A 15,391-nucleotide genomic window follows, 5' to 3' on the forward strand; every position below is an offset into this window, starting at 1 on the left:
TGGCTGCAGCAGCTCTGCTCTACAGGAATCCTCCTCCTCTGTGGAGGGTTCGGGCTGTGGATGTGACCGATACCAAAGCACCAGAGGAGGAGCGGAAAGATCCAGAGATACAGCCGGAAACACAACGTGCGTCCATGCGATAAGCACTCTCATCCACAGCGCAGACGTGATTTAAGGCTTAATTACTAGAGGAGAATGGCACAATCAGGAGATCGGCGAGCCTGTGAATGGTTAAACACCAACAGGATAAAACAGCAGCCTGAGGCCAAACACTGTATGTACTGACTGCATACGCGGCCTATGCTGTAGCTCCCATCCTGTATGGAAGCTTTTTTTTCTCCCCGGAAGCCATTATGGGTTTAAAGCCGATGACCGTTTTACCTCTTCCAAATACGGCGCACATATATGAAGCCTATTTGACTGGAGGCAGGTCAGGAGGCGCCGGAACATCAATAATTCATGCCTCTCTCCATGTGTGCGAGGGCGAGATTGTGTGTTTGTGTGAAAGCGCGTGCAGCCAAACAACACCTGCTAGAGATGGCTTTCATATTCCAGCCTCCATTTATTTAAACAAAAGAGAGAGAGAGAGAGAGATCAGCGTCAAATCCACTCAACTGAAATACAAAAATAAGGGACTCAAATTGAAATTAGATGAACACGATTTACACATACATCCGGTGCTGTGGAGCAGGATGGCAGTATTGTGAACAGGACAATACTGTTGTTATGGCAAAAAAGAGGAGCTTGGACAAGCCATATGTCTTGTTTAAGGCTACTGGGTAGCCATCTGGGACTGTCAGGTCCGTGGATCAGTGGCTTGGAAACGCGTAATGTCCCGGTTTAAAGCTAACAGTAAAAAAATATAAGGGAGACTTCTTTTTTATCTTCTATTCACCCACAGCTATCTTCCACCCTCCCTTTGGTCTGTCGCAGCAGGCGCCCTAAGCCTAGAAGGAGAACAATTCCATTTGATTCGACAAATTAAACAAAACCAAACCGAGTCGCATGCGCAATGTGCGTTTTGGCAGAGGTGATTTGGCAGTTCGGCGCAATGGTTCGGGGTTAAAAGTGGCGTGTCCCGCACGGCGCGGGTGGAATCTGGAAGGGCGTTGTCTGCTCCTATGGCCGTTTTATTCTGTGATTCGATGGAGACGCCGCACAGCCGCCTGCGCTCCCGACGCGCTCCGGGCTTCAGCCGCAACAAGCAGACAGACAGTCCGGAGCCAACAGGTCCTTCCGCGTCCGTGCGTCCGTGTGCTTGTGTGCGCTGTTGTGCGTGCGCTAAACTGTGCGTCCGTCTGTGCGCGTATGGCGAGAGAGAGAAACGGGGGGAGGAGGGGGGGGGGGCACACAGAGGAGCGGATATCAAATGGAATTCCTGATCATTCCTTGCCCCCGTTAACCAAAGACAGCTCTTTGAGAATTCCACTGGCGTCCACTCGCCTCCTCTCCCGGATCATGTCCTCCAGGCTGCGAAAGACCAGCGTGTGCACCCCGCTACCATCCAGATGCACTTTGAGGAAATACTGTTGCTCCGCTGAATGAGCCTCTCCCCCGGCTTTGAACTCCCGTTTCCCGAAGCGGCACCAGGCTGCGAAACTTTCCGAGTTGGTCCAGCATATGTCCTCGCTGCTCAGGCCGAGGTGCCCCGCCGCGTTCTGCATCACCAGGTCAGGGGGGAGCGGCCGGTACCGGTACCGATTGTTGACTATCCTGCCGTAACGACCGCTGCTGATCTCAAGCAGATTGTCCTTTCGGATCTCGCCCTTGTGCAGATGAATCACCTGGTCGTCGTGCTCGTAGATGACCCAGTGGGGGGGTTGCGCGGCGACCACGAGCTCCAGCAGATCCCCCGGTTTGCACATAGTCAGCAAAGTTTTGGCTGAGTACACGTTCAAGTCCTCGTTCTCCCGCAGTTTGGAGAAGATGCATTCCTGGGAGCAGAAGGCAGAGTACTCCACCTCGCTGACCGAGAAGGGTCCCTCCTCGGCCGGGCTCAGGTCCTTGGTGAAGCCGCAGTCGGACGGTGTCCGGTCGTCCACCTCCTCCTCTTCGTCAGAGAAGAAGTAAGCGACGCCGACGCGGAGCTCGTCTTTCTCCAGCCCGGACGGATCCCCCGTGGGCAGTTCGCTGTAGCTGAGGTGGGTGATCCGGTCCAGTTGATTTCCCATCAATGATCTGGCAGGGCAGAGGCATGGACTGCGGTGTCTGACAGGGGGGTGAGAGATAAGCGGTATGAGATAGACGTGTCAACAACTCGGTGTCGGGATCTTTCACAGGACAAGGCGCGTTGTACACAAACGCATGGCTTCAAATCTCTTTGCTCAACAGATGAGAAGGTGGGTTGAAAAAAAAAAAACACAACACTGCGAAGCAGCAGGAAAACAAGAGCGTTACTGTGTTATTGAACCGACCAGCAGACTAACAGTCAATCAGCATCTGGCCTTTACTCCCCTCACATCATTAGTTAATCATTCACTCCGACTAACCGACAACAACTCGACAGCTTCACGCGGGGGGAAAAAAAGAAATGGAGTAGGAAGGTAGACCTGTGTGTGAAGCTATCAAAGAAAGACTGGAAAGCCTGTGCGTAAAAGGGAAGTCTGTTCGCGCGTAAAAGTGCATGAAATAATGGATACCTGTGCGCTCCCGGAGCAAAGTGTTAAATATCTTTATGACCCATGAGTGCGAAGGTATGCCGGTCTTCTCCTCCCTTTCTTTCCCCTCTACAGGCACTTCACGCACTTCAAACTCCGGCCGTCGTGCGCGCTGATACTTCACTTGCTTCGGCGGCGGTTGCCTTTAAGTACCGGGACCGCTCCGCCTCGACTGGCGCACCCCGCCCACACTGGCTTCTACTGGTTTGCAGCCCGCTGTTTTATGATCAGAGCACCAATGGAAACCGCTGAGGATTCTTGTCGGTCAATCAGAGGATCCAATCAGGGTCGCGCCGGGCGGCGGGGGGCGATGGGCGGTTGTTACCGTGGCGTGGTGTTTTGTTGTGAGAGAGCTGTGGAATTCTCGACATGATCGGCACAGCGTTCGGGTTCAAGGCAACAGTCCTCCGCGATAAGGGCGTGCATATCTCCAATCCAGCATACGAGGGGAGCTCGGGCTTTTATTGGCAATAAATATTTCCTTCTATCTCAAAAGAGAGCAGAAAATCCGAGGGGCTGCTTCCTTATCGCTGCAGCGGGAGAATGTGACAAATGTGTTCCTGCCTTTTCTGCGCCTCCAGCCTCCGCGTAACTTTAATATTATTCACACACTCCATCAGCGCGTCGGCGTCGTGTTCTCGCCTCTCCGGGAAGACGGGGGTGGAGGGGGTGCTGGATGCAGGTGTGTTTCCAAGGTGTGGCCACAAAAACAAAGGAATCTGCTGTGACAATGTCGTCGTTGAGCCGCGTGAATCGATGTGATTGACGGACGCAGACGAGTGCGTTCGCGTCAGCCACAGCCTGCAGGCACCTCTGCGCTGCCCACAGCCCAGAGCCGCCTCACGCTTTCCAGCGCAGCCCTTCTCGGTGAACTCACTGTTTTTCTCCGTCTGCCTCCACATGTATTTATTTATTTATTTATCTATTTTGTTATTATTTTTTATGTGCTGGCAGCAGCTCCTCGCAGTGTCTCTCCCAGATGGTTGCAGACTGCGGCTCTCCAGTCGCTGACACAAAAACGGGCCCTGTTCTTTTGTTTCCACCGGTGGCAGGCAGAGAGGACACCGTGTTGTTTTTATGTAGGTGAGATACATTTGTGCAGACGTAGACGCCCCCCACCACCACCACCACCACCCACCCTCCCCAACACACACACAGAAACACAGACAGGCTCTTGGTGTATCTGCACTTACAGTACATTTACCTTGCAACAGCACAAACTCCTGTGAGCCTCTCAGTGTTTCTCAAACACACTTAATCATATATTCAGCCTGTTTAATCATAGAGGGTGAGGGCAGGACTGGAATTACTCACTAAGTGGATATATTTCTGTTCTCTGTTTCCATAATCATATACATTGCTACCCAATACATTGTAAGACAGCCTTCAGACTCACGTTTAAGCTCAGATTATTCAATCAGATCTGCGCGACCCACAAAAATGTCCATTCTAATCGCCTCCTAGAATGTTTACGATGCAATAGTCCCACTCAAGCAGCAGCTCACACCTTCAGCACCTGAAAGTCATTTGTTAGGTTCAATTAAAGGCCCTTTTTAAAAGTCTGTAAAGAATCCAATGTTTAAATGTGATGTTTTTCAATCCTCAACTCAAACCTGCTCCAAACTATATTTAAATGACCTCACATCACTTCCCTTTCAAAGATCCAGCCTTGGCCACTGAATGACTCATTAAAACTCGGATGTTTGGAAGGGTTCTGATCCAGGTGTGTGGTTTCCTGCAGCCAGAACCAATCAAAAATCTCCTGCCACATTTTGCTGTGTTTTCGGAGCTGATAACTGGCAATTCCCTGGGAAAAAGGGAAAAAAACAAAATCTGCTGCAGGCCGATGTTGGCACGAATGCATGAGGTCACAAGTTAAATGAGGTTGAGACAGAGCCTGCGATGAGGCAACGGGCCAGTTAACAGGAACAAACCTTGAGCAGAACCCTGCTGCTTGAGGACAGATGGGTAGAGAACGGAAACAAATAGATTGCTAATGAATAAAAGAAAAGACTCCATAGATCAGATAGTTCTGCTACAGCACGTACAGGAGCCTCGTTAGCAGGCAGGACTGTAAACGATGAGACACAGACAGTTACGGCGCACGCGCGTGCACGGAAGGTGTCATCTTGATTGAAGAATTTATTGTCGGTACTTACAGAACAGACAAACAAGCACGTTTTTATTGTTTTTTCTGGTTGAGGTTGGATCAAAACGACAGCCAACATATGTTTGTTCACTTTCACGCTGAATAACTTTGCTGTCGGCCTGTTTATATTCTCCGGCTCGGCTGTGGGGACGCTGCTATTTATCTTTTCTGAGTTACCAGAAGCTGAAGAGCGGCTGCACGGTGTCGCTGTCAGACTCCCCCAGTAAAGCTGACGGGCAGCTGGAGGGCTGCGGCGGGACTCCGACGATGGTCACTTTACGTGAATGACCTTCCAGCTTCTAACTGTGGTCTCTTTCTCCATCGCTGATCCGCGCTATTATCACAGGGTAACACACCAGCTCAGTTCTCACACTCTATTTGGGGTATTTGGGGATGTAGGCTTTTTTGTTTTTTCTTTTCTAGCTTAAAACCTACTCCAAAAGTTCATGTACTTTAATTGAAAGTTCTTTTCTCCAGCTTCAAAACCCTGGTTTGTAGCCAGACAATCACACATGGCACAAAGTTGTCCCAAGACATGGTTTAATTCAGCGAGGGGGAGGATCATGGGGGGGGGGGCTTGAATGGTTTCGTCACGAATTCCTTCCTCTGCCAGTGCGAAGAATTGAATTGGCAAACGTCGTTCTGTGGCGCCAGTTCCAATAGCATTCCTCCCTGCTCGTGCCATTGTAATACGTAACATTCATCTGCTGCGTGTGTGTGTGTGTGTGTGTGTGTGTGTGTCCTTCCGCCACAATGGTCCCTCTGCGAGACAGGACAGTGGATTTGAAGTTAGAAATGGAGGATATCCATCTGTTTTATCTGTTGAGCTCAGGTCACCCAGAACATTCTGTGCGGCATCATAAAACAGAGCCTATTCTTCTGATGGAGCCCAATTCTTTTGTCTATACGTTCCTCCTGTGTGTGTGTGTGTGTGTGTGTGTGTGTGTGTGTGTGTGTGCATCCGTCTCCTGCAGAGAAGCAGGTCTTCCGTCAGGTCTTATCAGCTCTCCTCAGACTGCGGACTGCGGCTCATTCAGAGACCGAGGTCTGACACATCTGAGGCCCATCGACGTGGCGGTGAATGTTAACTTCAGGTTCGGCTCCTCTCCATCTTCCACTTCTCAACCCAGAAAAAGTCTTGCGAGTGTGTTGAAGCGCGCACGAGGCCTCCTGCACTTACAGAGCAGCTACCACGGCGTCAGCAAACCTTTCATTTTCTAAATATGCCTCACGTCCTGCACAGAATGGCTGCAGTAATGGAGCTTTTCTGCAGCCAAACTGCCGCTGAATCCGACCATATGTGGACGTTTTGGAGGCCAAAGTACTAATTAATAAAAATTGCGCTGTTCTACCTGAAGTGAAGGTCTTTCTACCACAGCAGAGCACAAATTTAGTGCAATTAACTTCAGCAGATGCGTTTGTTTTCCCGCATCTCCTCCTCGTTCTATCAGCTTTCACACTTGGGCCCTTTTGGCGCTGGATGACAGTCTCGAAATTCTAATGTTGGTTGCCCAAAACTAAAAAAGAAAGCAAGAAACAGAGAAATTTTGGGCACTAAATTTTGCCCCTTTTGCCTCTTTGATCTTTATTTTTAGCTCTTACACTTCTTACCAAAGGGCTCCTCTACTGATATTGAGTAATGACGTATTTTTGAGGCTTTGAATTAGCTCCTGATCTGCTCGGCTGTAATTAATCTTTATTTCTTTAAAGGTGCTTGATGCTGCTCGTCCTTTCTGACAGCAGTGCAGCCATTCTGCCAAGTTCCAAATCCCCGCGCTTCGTTCCGTTTCCTCTCCGTCTGTCTGTCTCGTCCCTGTCGGTGGAGTCCATTGGTATGCGGTGGGGAGTGGGGGGGGTTTGCAGGGAAGGATAAAGCTATAATCAGTGCCAATGAAACGGCTCTGTCCCAAAGCACAAATGTGCCAGCATCAGCAGCAGCTCCAGACCGTGTGTGCTGGTGCGTGAGCGCATGTGTGCGTCAGTGTTTGAGGGGGAAAGTCAGAAAGGTCAGACAGAGGTCATTTTCTTGCAAGCGAAATGTCACCCCACCCCATCCCCCCACCCCCTTTGTGCAGTTGATGGCTGCAACAGCAGCATCGCTATCAAAAGACCAAAGTCAGCTCCTGGTTTTTAAAAGGAGGGCGTCTCTGTCTGGATGGAAATGAACGGGAGGAGTGTTCTTCATTGTAGGGACGTGTGTCAGGCTCATTAGCGTCTGTTAGTGGATCTTTGCTTTACGCCGGTGCAACTTGAGTGAAATTTACAAGCGTAAGGGGGGAAAATGCAAGTGGATGCTTACACATTCGCCGCCGGGAAGCTAGGAATTGAACAAAGATCACAAACTAGAAAAACATGAGCTACATTGGAAAAAGGAAAAAGTATCTCAAGTCCTAAATTGTCTAAAACCCACTGAGTGCAGCGCCGACCCGAGAACAACGTGCTGATGAGCGAGATCACAAGCTTCCAGATGGCTACGGTCACGTTGATAGCACGGTGACTCACGTCACGAAACACCGGCGTTAAAAGTAAAACTAAGAACACATAAAAGCGGGACACGCTTGGTTGTCCACGCCTGGCTCAGGGGCCTTGGGTTTGGCAGAACTCTGTGAAGAACACTTTCTTCCACCCTGGTGTTTCTTTAATGTGTTAAAAGGTTTAAAGGTTGGAGTCAAGATCACGGAAACAATAACAAATGGACTTTTTACTGTCTGAAACCCAGATGGATGCAGGCACAAGCTGGTTTCCCTCATCTCGGCTCCCTTATCGGGATTGAGTTGGCTTGTATTTGCTGGTCGGGATGTGTGTGTGTGTTAGGGTGTGTGTGGGGGGGGGGGGTCGCCTATTATCAGTCGCTGCAGGCCATTCTGACGGCGAGCGCCTGTGTTCTTTGTGTCCTTCCCACCTTCTGCTTAATGCCTAACCTGCACAGCACAGGAGATTTACAGAATAATTTACTGATTTATTAGATTAGAGTGGGAAAAGGTGGCTGTGGCAGTTAGATCAAGACTCGGCTAAAAGGATCTAGCAAATTTAACCAAAAATGTTTTGCTACTACAGAATCGGACTGGAATAATAACTTGTTTCCTGTTGCTTTAATACAGAACTGATTTCCCGCTGAGCCGCATCTCTCCTTGGACCTCCACAGCGGGGAAAGCACAAGTGTTATCGCCTCCCGAGTTAAATTAATTTAAGCCAGCATGTATTTACTCGCCTTGATTCTGCACCTCCCGCACAAGGACATCACATCCCCTTTGGGAGACGCTTTTGTGGCGGCTGTGCTGAAGACTGTTGTTGCTGGGAAATGCACAGCGCGCAGCTTTGGCAGAGGAGTGAAGGCGTTGATGATAAGATTGGTCATGACTGACGCCAGCCGCTCTGCCCAACTCACTGATAAGGCCCTTTTCTGAAAAATCCGAGCCCTCACAAGGTACGCGGCGGCTAACTGCCCGTGGACCCACACGGCCTGGAACCACAACACAGAGCCGCCTTTGTTTAAGACGACTTTGTGCTCTTTTAATTGCTGCTGCGGCGGCTGCTGCATTCACTCAGCCGGCTTGTGACTGGCTCATGGGCTGACCTGAGGGCCGCCTTCTAAAGGTTGTGTTGAGTTTCTTTCAGTGTGTGCGTGGGATTGTCAAGTGTGTATTTGCCACATCATCATGTAACTGCCTAATCTGCTATCAAACAGTCCTGAAAACATTTGCCTCCAAAAATGGCTGCCTTGCTGTGGTGTGTGTGTGTGTTCGTGTGTGTGTGTGTGTGTGTGTGTGTGTGAGATGATGTAGCAGGGTCAAATCAGGGGCAAGGTAGAACATATTTGTTGTGGACTGCAGGATACATGCACACACACACACACACACACACACAGATAGATTAAAGGCAGACCAGGGTTTGGGAATTACCAATATGTCATGTAAAGTTGCAATAGTTACGTTGCAATCTCTCCTCCAGGGTCCGCGAGTGGTTCAGTAATAAGTCAGAAGGTGCACGAGTGATATCCAGGGCGGCCTCGAGAGCTCAGCATGACAACTCTACTAAACACTAGTGTGGAACCTACGCACAAACACAGCGAAATGGTTGTAAAAAGATAAACAGGAAAGGTTGTTGGAGTCATCTTATTTTCTTTTGAATACCACACGGCCATTTTTATTCCACAGAAGTAGATTACTCTCATTTTCCTGGAGTCCTGGAACCACACTTGTCTACATTTGTTTGACAAACATGGGTGAAGCACTTTCAACGTCTAAGAATTGTGTTTGCCTCCTCCAACAGAAGAGGTGAAATGAAATGAGAGCATCTGCTCTAGAAACGTATCGCATCAGCGGAGCAGAGACGGAGCAACTACCCCTGGAAGGGTTTTACATGACTGACGAGGCAACGGTTGCTCCCAGAGTATCCCGAGGAAAACCCGAACCGTGGTTGTTGGATTTGTCCTTCGATGCCTCCCTGAAGGATCCAGAGGCAGAGGTGCTGGATTCACATCTGTGAGTAAACAGCAGAGCTGGTGTCTGAGAGGTCAGGGACGGAGGTCATGGCCTCTGAGAGGTCAGGGACGGAGGTCATGGCCTCTGAGAGGTCATGGCCTCTGAGAGGTCAGGGACAGAGGTCATGACCGACAGCCTTAATAATCCGCATGAAGACATGCGCATATTTGCATCCACAGACGAGCTACTCACCCCCCCACCCCCCAATACTAGGAAACCGTGAGCGTGCATCAACCCTTGACCCCGTGGACGCGTGATACCGACCAAGCGTTTTCCTCCTGATTTTTCCTCTTGGTACGCTCCTGTTCTCCTCTGATCCCACCTCCAATCTCCACTGATTGCTTTTCAATAACATTATCCACTTTTTATTGCCACAGCCTTTTTTAATCAGACCCAATTTCGTATCTTTCTCTCTCTCTCTCTCTCTCTCTCTCTCTCTCTCTCCACCTCTCCCTTCCCTTTCTGTTTGCTTCTTGCTTGTGAATTCTTTCTCTCCCCCTGCTGACATTTCCAGTCAATAATCTCAGGGTGTACCATGTGCTTTGAATCTAAAAGAGCTCTGCCTTTTGCATTTCTCTTCCCTGCTCGCCAGCTTCCTACGTCCATTTCTTTCCTCTCAGATCTCTCGGAGCTACACCCTGGTGTGCAAACCCATCAATTTCTCCATATTTTTTAAACTTTCTCCTTCCCTTTTTTCTCTCCTACCTGTAAAGGAGATATTTTGAATTGAGGGAGAAGGAGAATAAGGTCAATAAATGACTTGATAAAAGCCATTTTCGCGCTTTAAAAGGCAGCAGTGTTTCCCTTTCCACGAGTCTTCTCTGGTGTGAAAAGCGCTATGAAAACATTAGCCCTCCTCACACCTGAGCAGAGGGATCTGCATTTACCTTGATTACTACATGATTTTTCCAAGAAGAGCTGTGGCCAATGTGCACGTGTTGGGGACAGGAAACACCTGCCAGGTTATTATCTGTATGAACCGCAGTGGTCCCGGCGCGGCATCCGCTGATAACGTGTCCGAAAAACTGTTTAAAGGAGAATTCAAATCCTCCAGACAGATGAGGAGGAGGAGGAGACCCAGGAAGTGGCTTGTGCGGCTGTACCGTAAAATTCCTTTAAAATGATTGTATCAAAGTTTTCTCAATGGCTAAAGTAATTTGTTTTCCAATCAAAGTCGCTGGAACTGCGGAGAACAGCCAGCATTTTCCTCTTGGATTGCTGAGGAGGAAAAACAAAGTTTGATTTAAGTGCTGCCTTGCTGGCCGTGTGCTCCTGCACGACAATTAGGTTACATTTCCTGTCTCCTCATCGTGTCCAAGCGGACCGAATAACCATCATCTGGTCTCGGTGGCGACAGAAATTTGAAATAAAGGAAGGTTTGCAACAGCACTGAGGGCATCCCTCGTGTTTTACTGTTTTACTCTCCTCTCCACGGTGCTGGAGTCCCTGATGGTTACGGCTTCATGCTGAGGTTGCATCTGCATAGAGTGTTGATGATTTAGAATAGAGCTACATTTGTGACTGTCTCATTAGCATTTGCATAAATCCTGTCCTCCTCCAGATCAATGTTGTTAGGGCAAAAACGATGACAAAAATGCCACTGTGGGGTACAAACCCACATCGTCTGCATAGGTGGTGAACATGGCCCTCCGGTGGATCCACTTTGACGCGTCTCCTCCGTGTTTCCTGCAGTATTCTCCAATGCACATGCTAACAAGCTACCTCCAGGCTCAACGAGTACACGCTTGAGCAAAACCCCTCAGCAGGGGGCAGAGGACTGTCACGCTCACCTACATCCATGTTGGGGTCTGAATCCGAGGTCTCACCGTCAGTCCCTCACGTGGAATACATCCACTTTAATGAGGAGACGAGGCAGCGTGTTGCCTTGCACGCTTACACACACATGATCCTTGTGGGAACCACAACGCAGATCTGCAGCTCCATATTTTCTTACCCTGTCGACCGTGTGACATTTAACCAGCACAGCCCAGAAAAATGCAGGCCCTCTCTCCTTCAAGCGCTGCTTTGCCACACAGGATCTTTCCGAGAACCCCCGGCAGCCTGCACCAGGCACGGTGTGAAGAATCCCGTGAGGATTGAGGCTCTGCCTCCTCCCACGAGAACATGCTCCTTAAAGAATTCCTGCTACCGCTCACCTAGTTTGGATTTACAGTCTGACAGCTTGAACACAACCAGCAGATGCTGCAGAGGCCAAGTCCTCCTTCACACGCCTCCTAAGTGGCAGCCTTCCTGCTTTATGGTTGAATCCAATTAGGATGCTTTCAGAAAGCTTCTCTCAAGGTTCTGCTGTTGTATTTAGCTGTGTTTTCCTCTCGGAGGCCACGGCTGTATGTTAGCATAAACAGGAACACGCTGAACATTCTGACCGTTGTTCTTCTGTCTGTTGGCCCCCGATAACACTCTCCATGTGGTCCCGCCTGTCGTTCCCATTGATGGATCGTGATGAGTCCTCTGTATTCTATTCATATTTCAGTACGGCTGGCTGGTGGACATTTATTATGCAGGTACAAGATGGCTGCTAGACAGTTTTCTTTACTGCACCTCCCTCGTGAATATGTTTACAGATGAGTGTGTGAGGGACGGTACAAGCTCGGCTGCGTCTAACACGTTTCCTACTCTTATTTTCGGCTGTTTGTTTTTGCTTTAACAATGTGAGATCGGGCCGACGTTCTGTCCGTTGTCACACAATAACTCTCTTTTTTCCCTCCGTCCCGCGTCCCACCTTCCCATCTCTGTCAGCTTCTTCCTTTGATTTTCTTTCTGTGATTTTCTCTCCGTGCCAGGCGGCGGCTGCCACGCGCCTCACTGTCGCTCGGTTCAGCCGGGCTGCGGCCCGCGCTACTTTATGCATATGCAATTTAATTACTGATGCTCGCCGCTGACAGCTAGTTCAGCTCTGTATGGATCTCTGCTTCTTTGGAATATCCCTGGAGAAACTGTCTTGTGTGTGCAGAATGTTAAGGTGTCTGTGTGCTGAGCTGTCGTCAGTCGGTGGTTGGGTAAACAGAGGCTGGTGCTACATGTTGGGATGCGGCAAGTTTTTTTTCTCAACTTTTTCTTCGCGTCGGTTGTCGTTTGACCCCTCTGACGCTCGTCAACTCAGCTGAATGATCAGAGTAAATGACTTTCCCTCCCTAAAGGTTGACTCTCTCTGCTTTTGCTAACTTTTAATTAATTTTCCTAAATTTGGTGAAGACAATGTTGGTCCCAACAGGATGAATCACTATATCTGACAGGATTTTATGGGGGTATGTAGCTTGTACGCCGTCTATACTCTGATAACAGCAAACACACCAACTCTTTACTCAGAATAAACCTGCAGCCAGGACTGCGATGTGACACTGTGTGTCATGATTTTGCACATCCATCTCTTTTAACTTGAAAAATTACAACACTTTCTTTCACCTTTGTGTATCTCATCTATATCTCACTTTTAACGCCGATGCTAATTTAATAATGAAATTGGTTTGACGGCTCCACTGCCAAAGTGCTAAATGCTTTGAAAGTAACACTGTGGTGACCTCTTAAACTGATCAGAAGAAGAAGAATCAATAGAGTGATTACATGTTCTAAATAAGATCAGCTCCATATGGTGAGGTCTGCTGGACTCCAGACCTGGTGCCATGAGCCATGATAAAGTCCAACTCCATATTTTCTCATCTGACTGACAACGGCTTTAAAAGTCTAAATCCAGGACCATGATCTGATTCTGATCCTATATATTAAAAGTCCAGTCTCTGCAGAAATCCACTCCAGAGTCGGTGCGGACTAAAGCTTTTCGATTGGAACAATCAGAAGATTTCAGCTTTTTTAAAGAAAAGAGGCAGATGGTCAATTTGGGAAATCTAAGCTCCTCTAAACATTTACTTAGCGAGATGTGCTCTACAGACCCCTTGCTGCTATTTTCATCATCATTAGTTGAGTTCTGTTTTCAGCTGCCTTTTTGATCTGTCAGAAAAATCATGTTTAAAAAACGGTGCAGGAAAACTACAAAAAGTCCACCATCACCACCGATCCATCCACTTCAGGCATGCAAAATCAAAGCAAGGGCAACTGTGCTAACCACTGGGTTATCATGCTAACCCATAGTTTAGCAGTCAAGACGGGAAAGACATTTTCATTATCTTTTCTCATGCTGGACATTTCCTGTATGTGTATGTGATTTGTGTTGTTAGTGATGGACGGGTGAATTGATAACTAATCACACATAATCCTAGTTCTTTGGCAGTCTCCATTATTACGAATTCCAAGATCCCACTTTTGCTGTTTTTAAAATCTCAGCCTCGGGTTGATGGTTGAAGCCCTTCTGAGTGCCAGTGTTATTCATTTCTGCTTGATTAGTTGGTAATTCTGGTCAGCACACTATAATTTTCAGCCTATTTCTAGAGGTCGGAACCAATGTAGCTGTATATTTTCATCAAAAAGTCCAGCTGAATGTTCCAGCGTTAAACACTGGTTCATCACTGACCCCCCCCCCCCCCCACCAAGCCGGCTTCGTTACTGTTTCATTAGTGACACATCAGAAAAGGCCAGTTTTGGTCGGCGCCTTTTGCGCTTTTCATTAGACACCACGCTGCTGATGCTGTAGCTCATTTCCTTCTTACTGTCAAAGCTTTGCTTGCATTAACACCTCGCCTGCCAAAGGCTCTTTTTAAACAGCTTGTTTTTATTCATCCGTGCTAACTTTGTGTACTTTTATAAACCACAAATCTGCTCTGATTTCAGCTATTTTGTTGGAGTGGCTACAATGATTATTGTCGCCTTCACCAACACGCGGAACAAAACCCCTCTTATTGGATTCTTCGCATCGGGCTGCAATATGAACATTTTCCATCATATCAAATATCTGTATATCACCCCCCCTCCCACCACCACCACCACCACCTGGGGATCGTCACTTCATTTCGCGGCTCTTCCTGTGGGCGTTTGTGTGCATGTGCTGAAGCGTGGCAGATAGCTAATCTCCCTATTTCATCATGTAAATAGAACCGTGGTTTCGGGCTTTCCGTGTTTTGCAGAAAGGTCGACATCCTGGGTCCTGTGCCTTCAGATGATGCCCGCCCACGCACGCAACGAATATTTGGTGGCATGGTTCAAAGGAGCGCCGGCCGTTCGCGTCAATTATGTGGAAGTGCGCTCACGCCATTCTTTGCTCGCAACAGGCACGGATGAGGGGGGCAGCTCCATTTGTCTGGGTGGCTCACATATTTCCTGCTTTGGTGCACTCATGTTGGCCCCTCCACCAGCCAACAACAGCACCAAAAAAACTATTCCAAGAGCATGACAATGTAAGAAGGAGCGAAGCTAGGCTATACTGTCGGTGGCGAGATCACAGCGTGGGGCCGCGGTGAGGCTCTGCATGGATGGGGGGGGTCACCTCGGAAACACAATGAGTGAGATCCAAGATGACAAGCAAGAAAAAAACAACCCAAAACAAAACTGTGCCAGACAACAGAGTCTAACTGACAACGTGGAAAGATGCAGCGGAAAATAACGAGTTCTGGGGAAGGACAGGGAAATAAACAATGATCAAAGCAGGCGCGATGCTGGGGAATAATGTGAAGCCCTCCTCCCAGACGTTCGTTTGTAAGAGGAGCAGCAGCGAGGGGTTCCGATGAGTTCTACTAGAAGCAACTAAAAGGTTTAAATATGCAGGAAATACGCTGAAGGAAATCTTTGACTTGAAGGTTGGTGGCGATTCCCTTCAGGTTCTCAGGACTGCTGCTGATTAAAGGGCTGCTGCATCGTTGTTTTCTGATGAGGAGATATCCAGAAGATCTTTAGGTAACACAGGAAGTAGCGTCTGATGGTGCTGGAGATGACAGATGAACACGCTGCCACCCAAAAGCCTACAGGGACAATAATAATGCTGTAATATTGTAAGATTATCAAAATGCACCAACAGACGTCTCCGCGCTCCATCCCATCCTCAAGGGTCCTTTATAGTGGCGGGCAGGCTAACGTGCTCCTCCCATTTTATTTCTTTTTAGGGAAACAGGCCTCTAATGTGCACAAAGATTATATTTACAAGTGCTTTCTTTTGTATTTTAAAGGAGGTTTTCAAACGCTGCTGACGTTTA

General features: G+C 48.4%; 1 protein-coding gene across 1 annotated transcript; it reads right to left on the reverse strand.

Moving 5' to 3' along the window:
* Positions 1 to 537: 537 nt before the first annotated feature.
* Positions 538 to 2,792, reverse strand: lratd1 (LRAT domain containing 1). The gene is made up of 2 exons (XM_011611994.2): positions 2,640 to 2,792; positions 538 to 2,208 (listed from the first exon to the last, which is right to left on the reverse strand). The coding sequence occupies exon 2, from the start codon at positions 2,169 to 2,171 to the stop codon at positions 1,383 to 1,385; it is 789 nt and encodes a 262-aa protein (XP_011610296.1). The 5' UTR covers positions 2,172 to 2,208; positions 2,640 to 2,792; the 3' UTR covers positions 538 to 1,382.
* Positions 2,793 to 15,391: the final 12,599 nt, after the last annotated feature.

Source organism: Takifugu rubripes, chromosome 16, assembly GCF_901000725.2.
Source record: "Takifugu rubripes chromosome 16, fTakRub1.2, whole genome shotgun sequence".
NCBI lineage: Eukaryota > Metazoa > Chordata > Actinopteri > Tetraodontiformes > Tetraodontidae > Takifugu > Takifugu rubripes.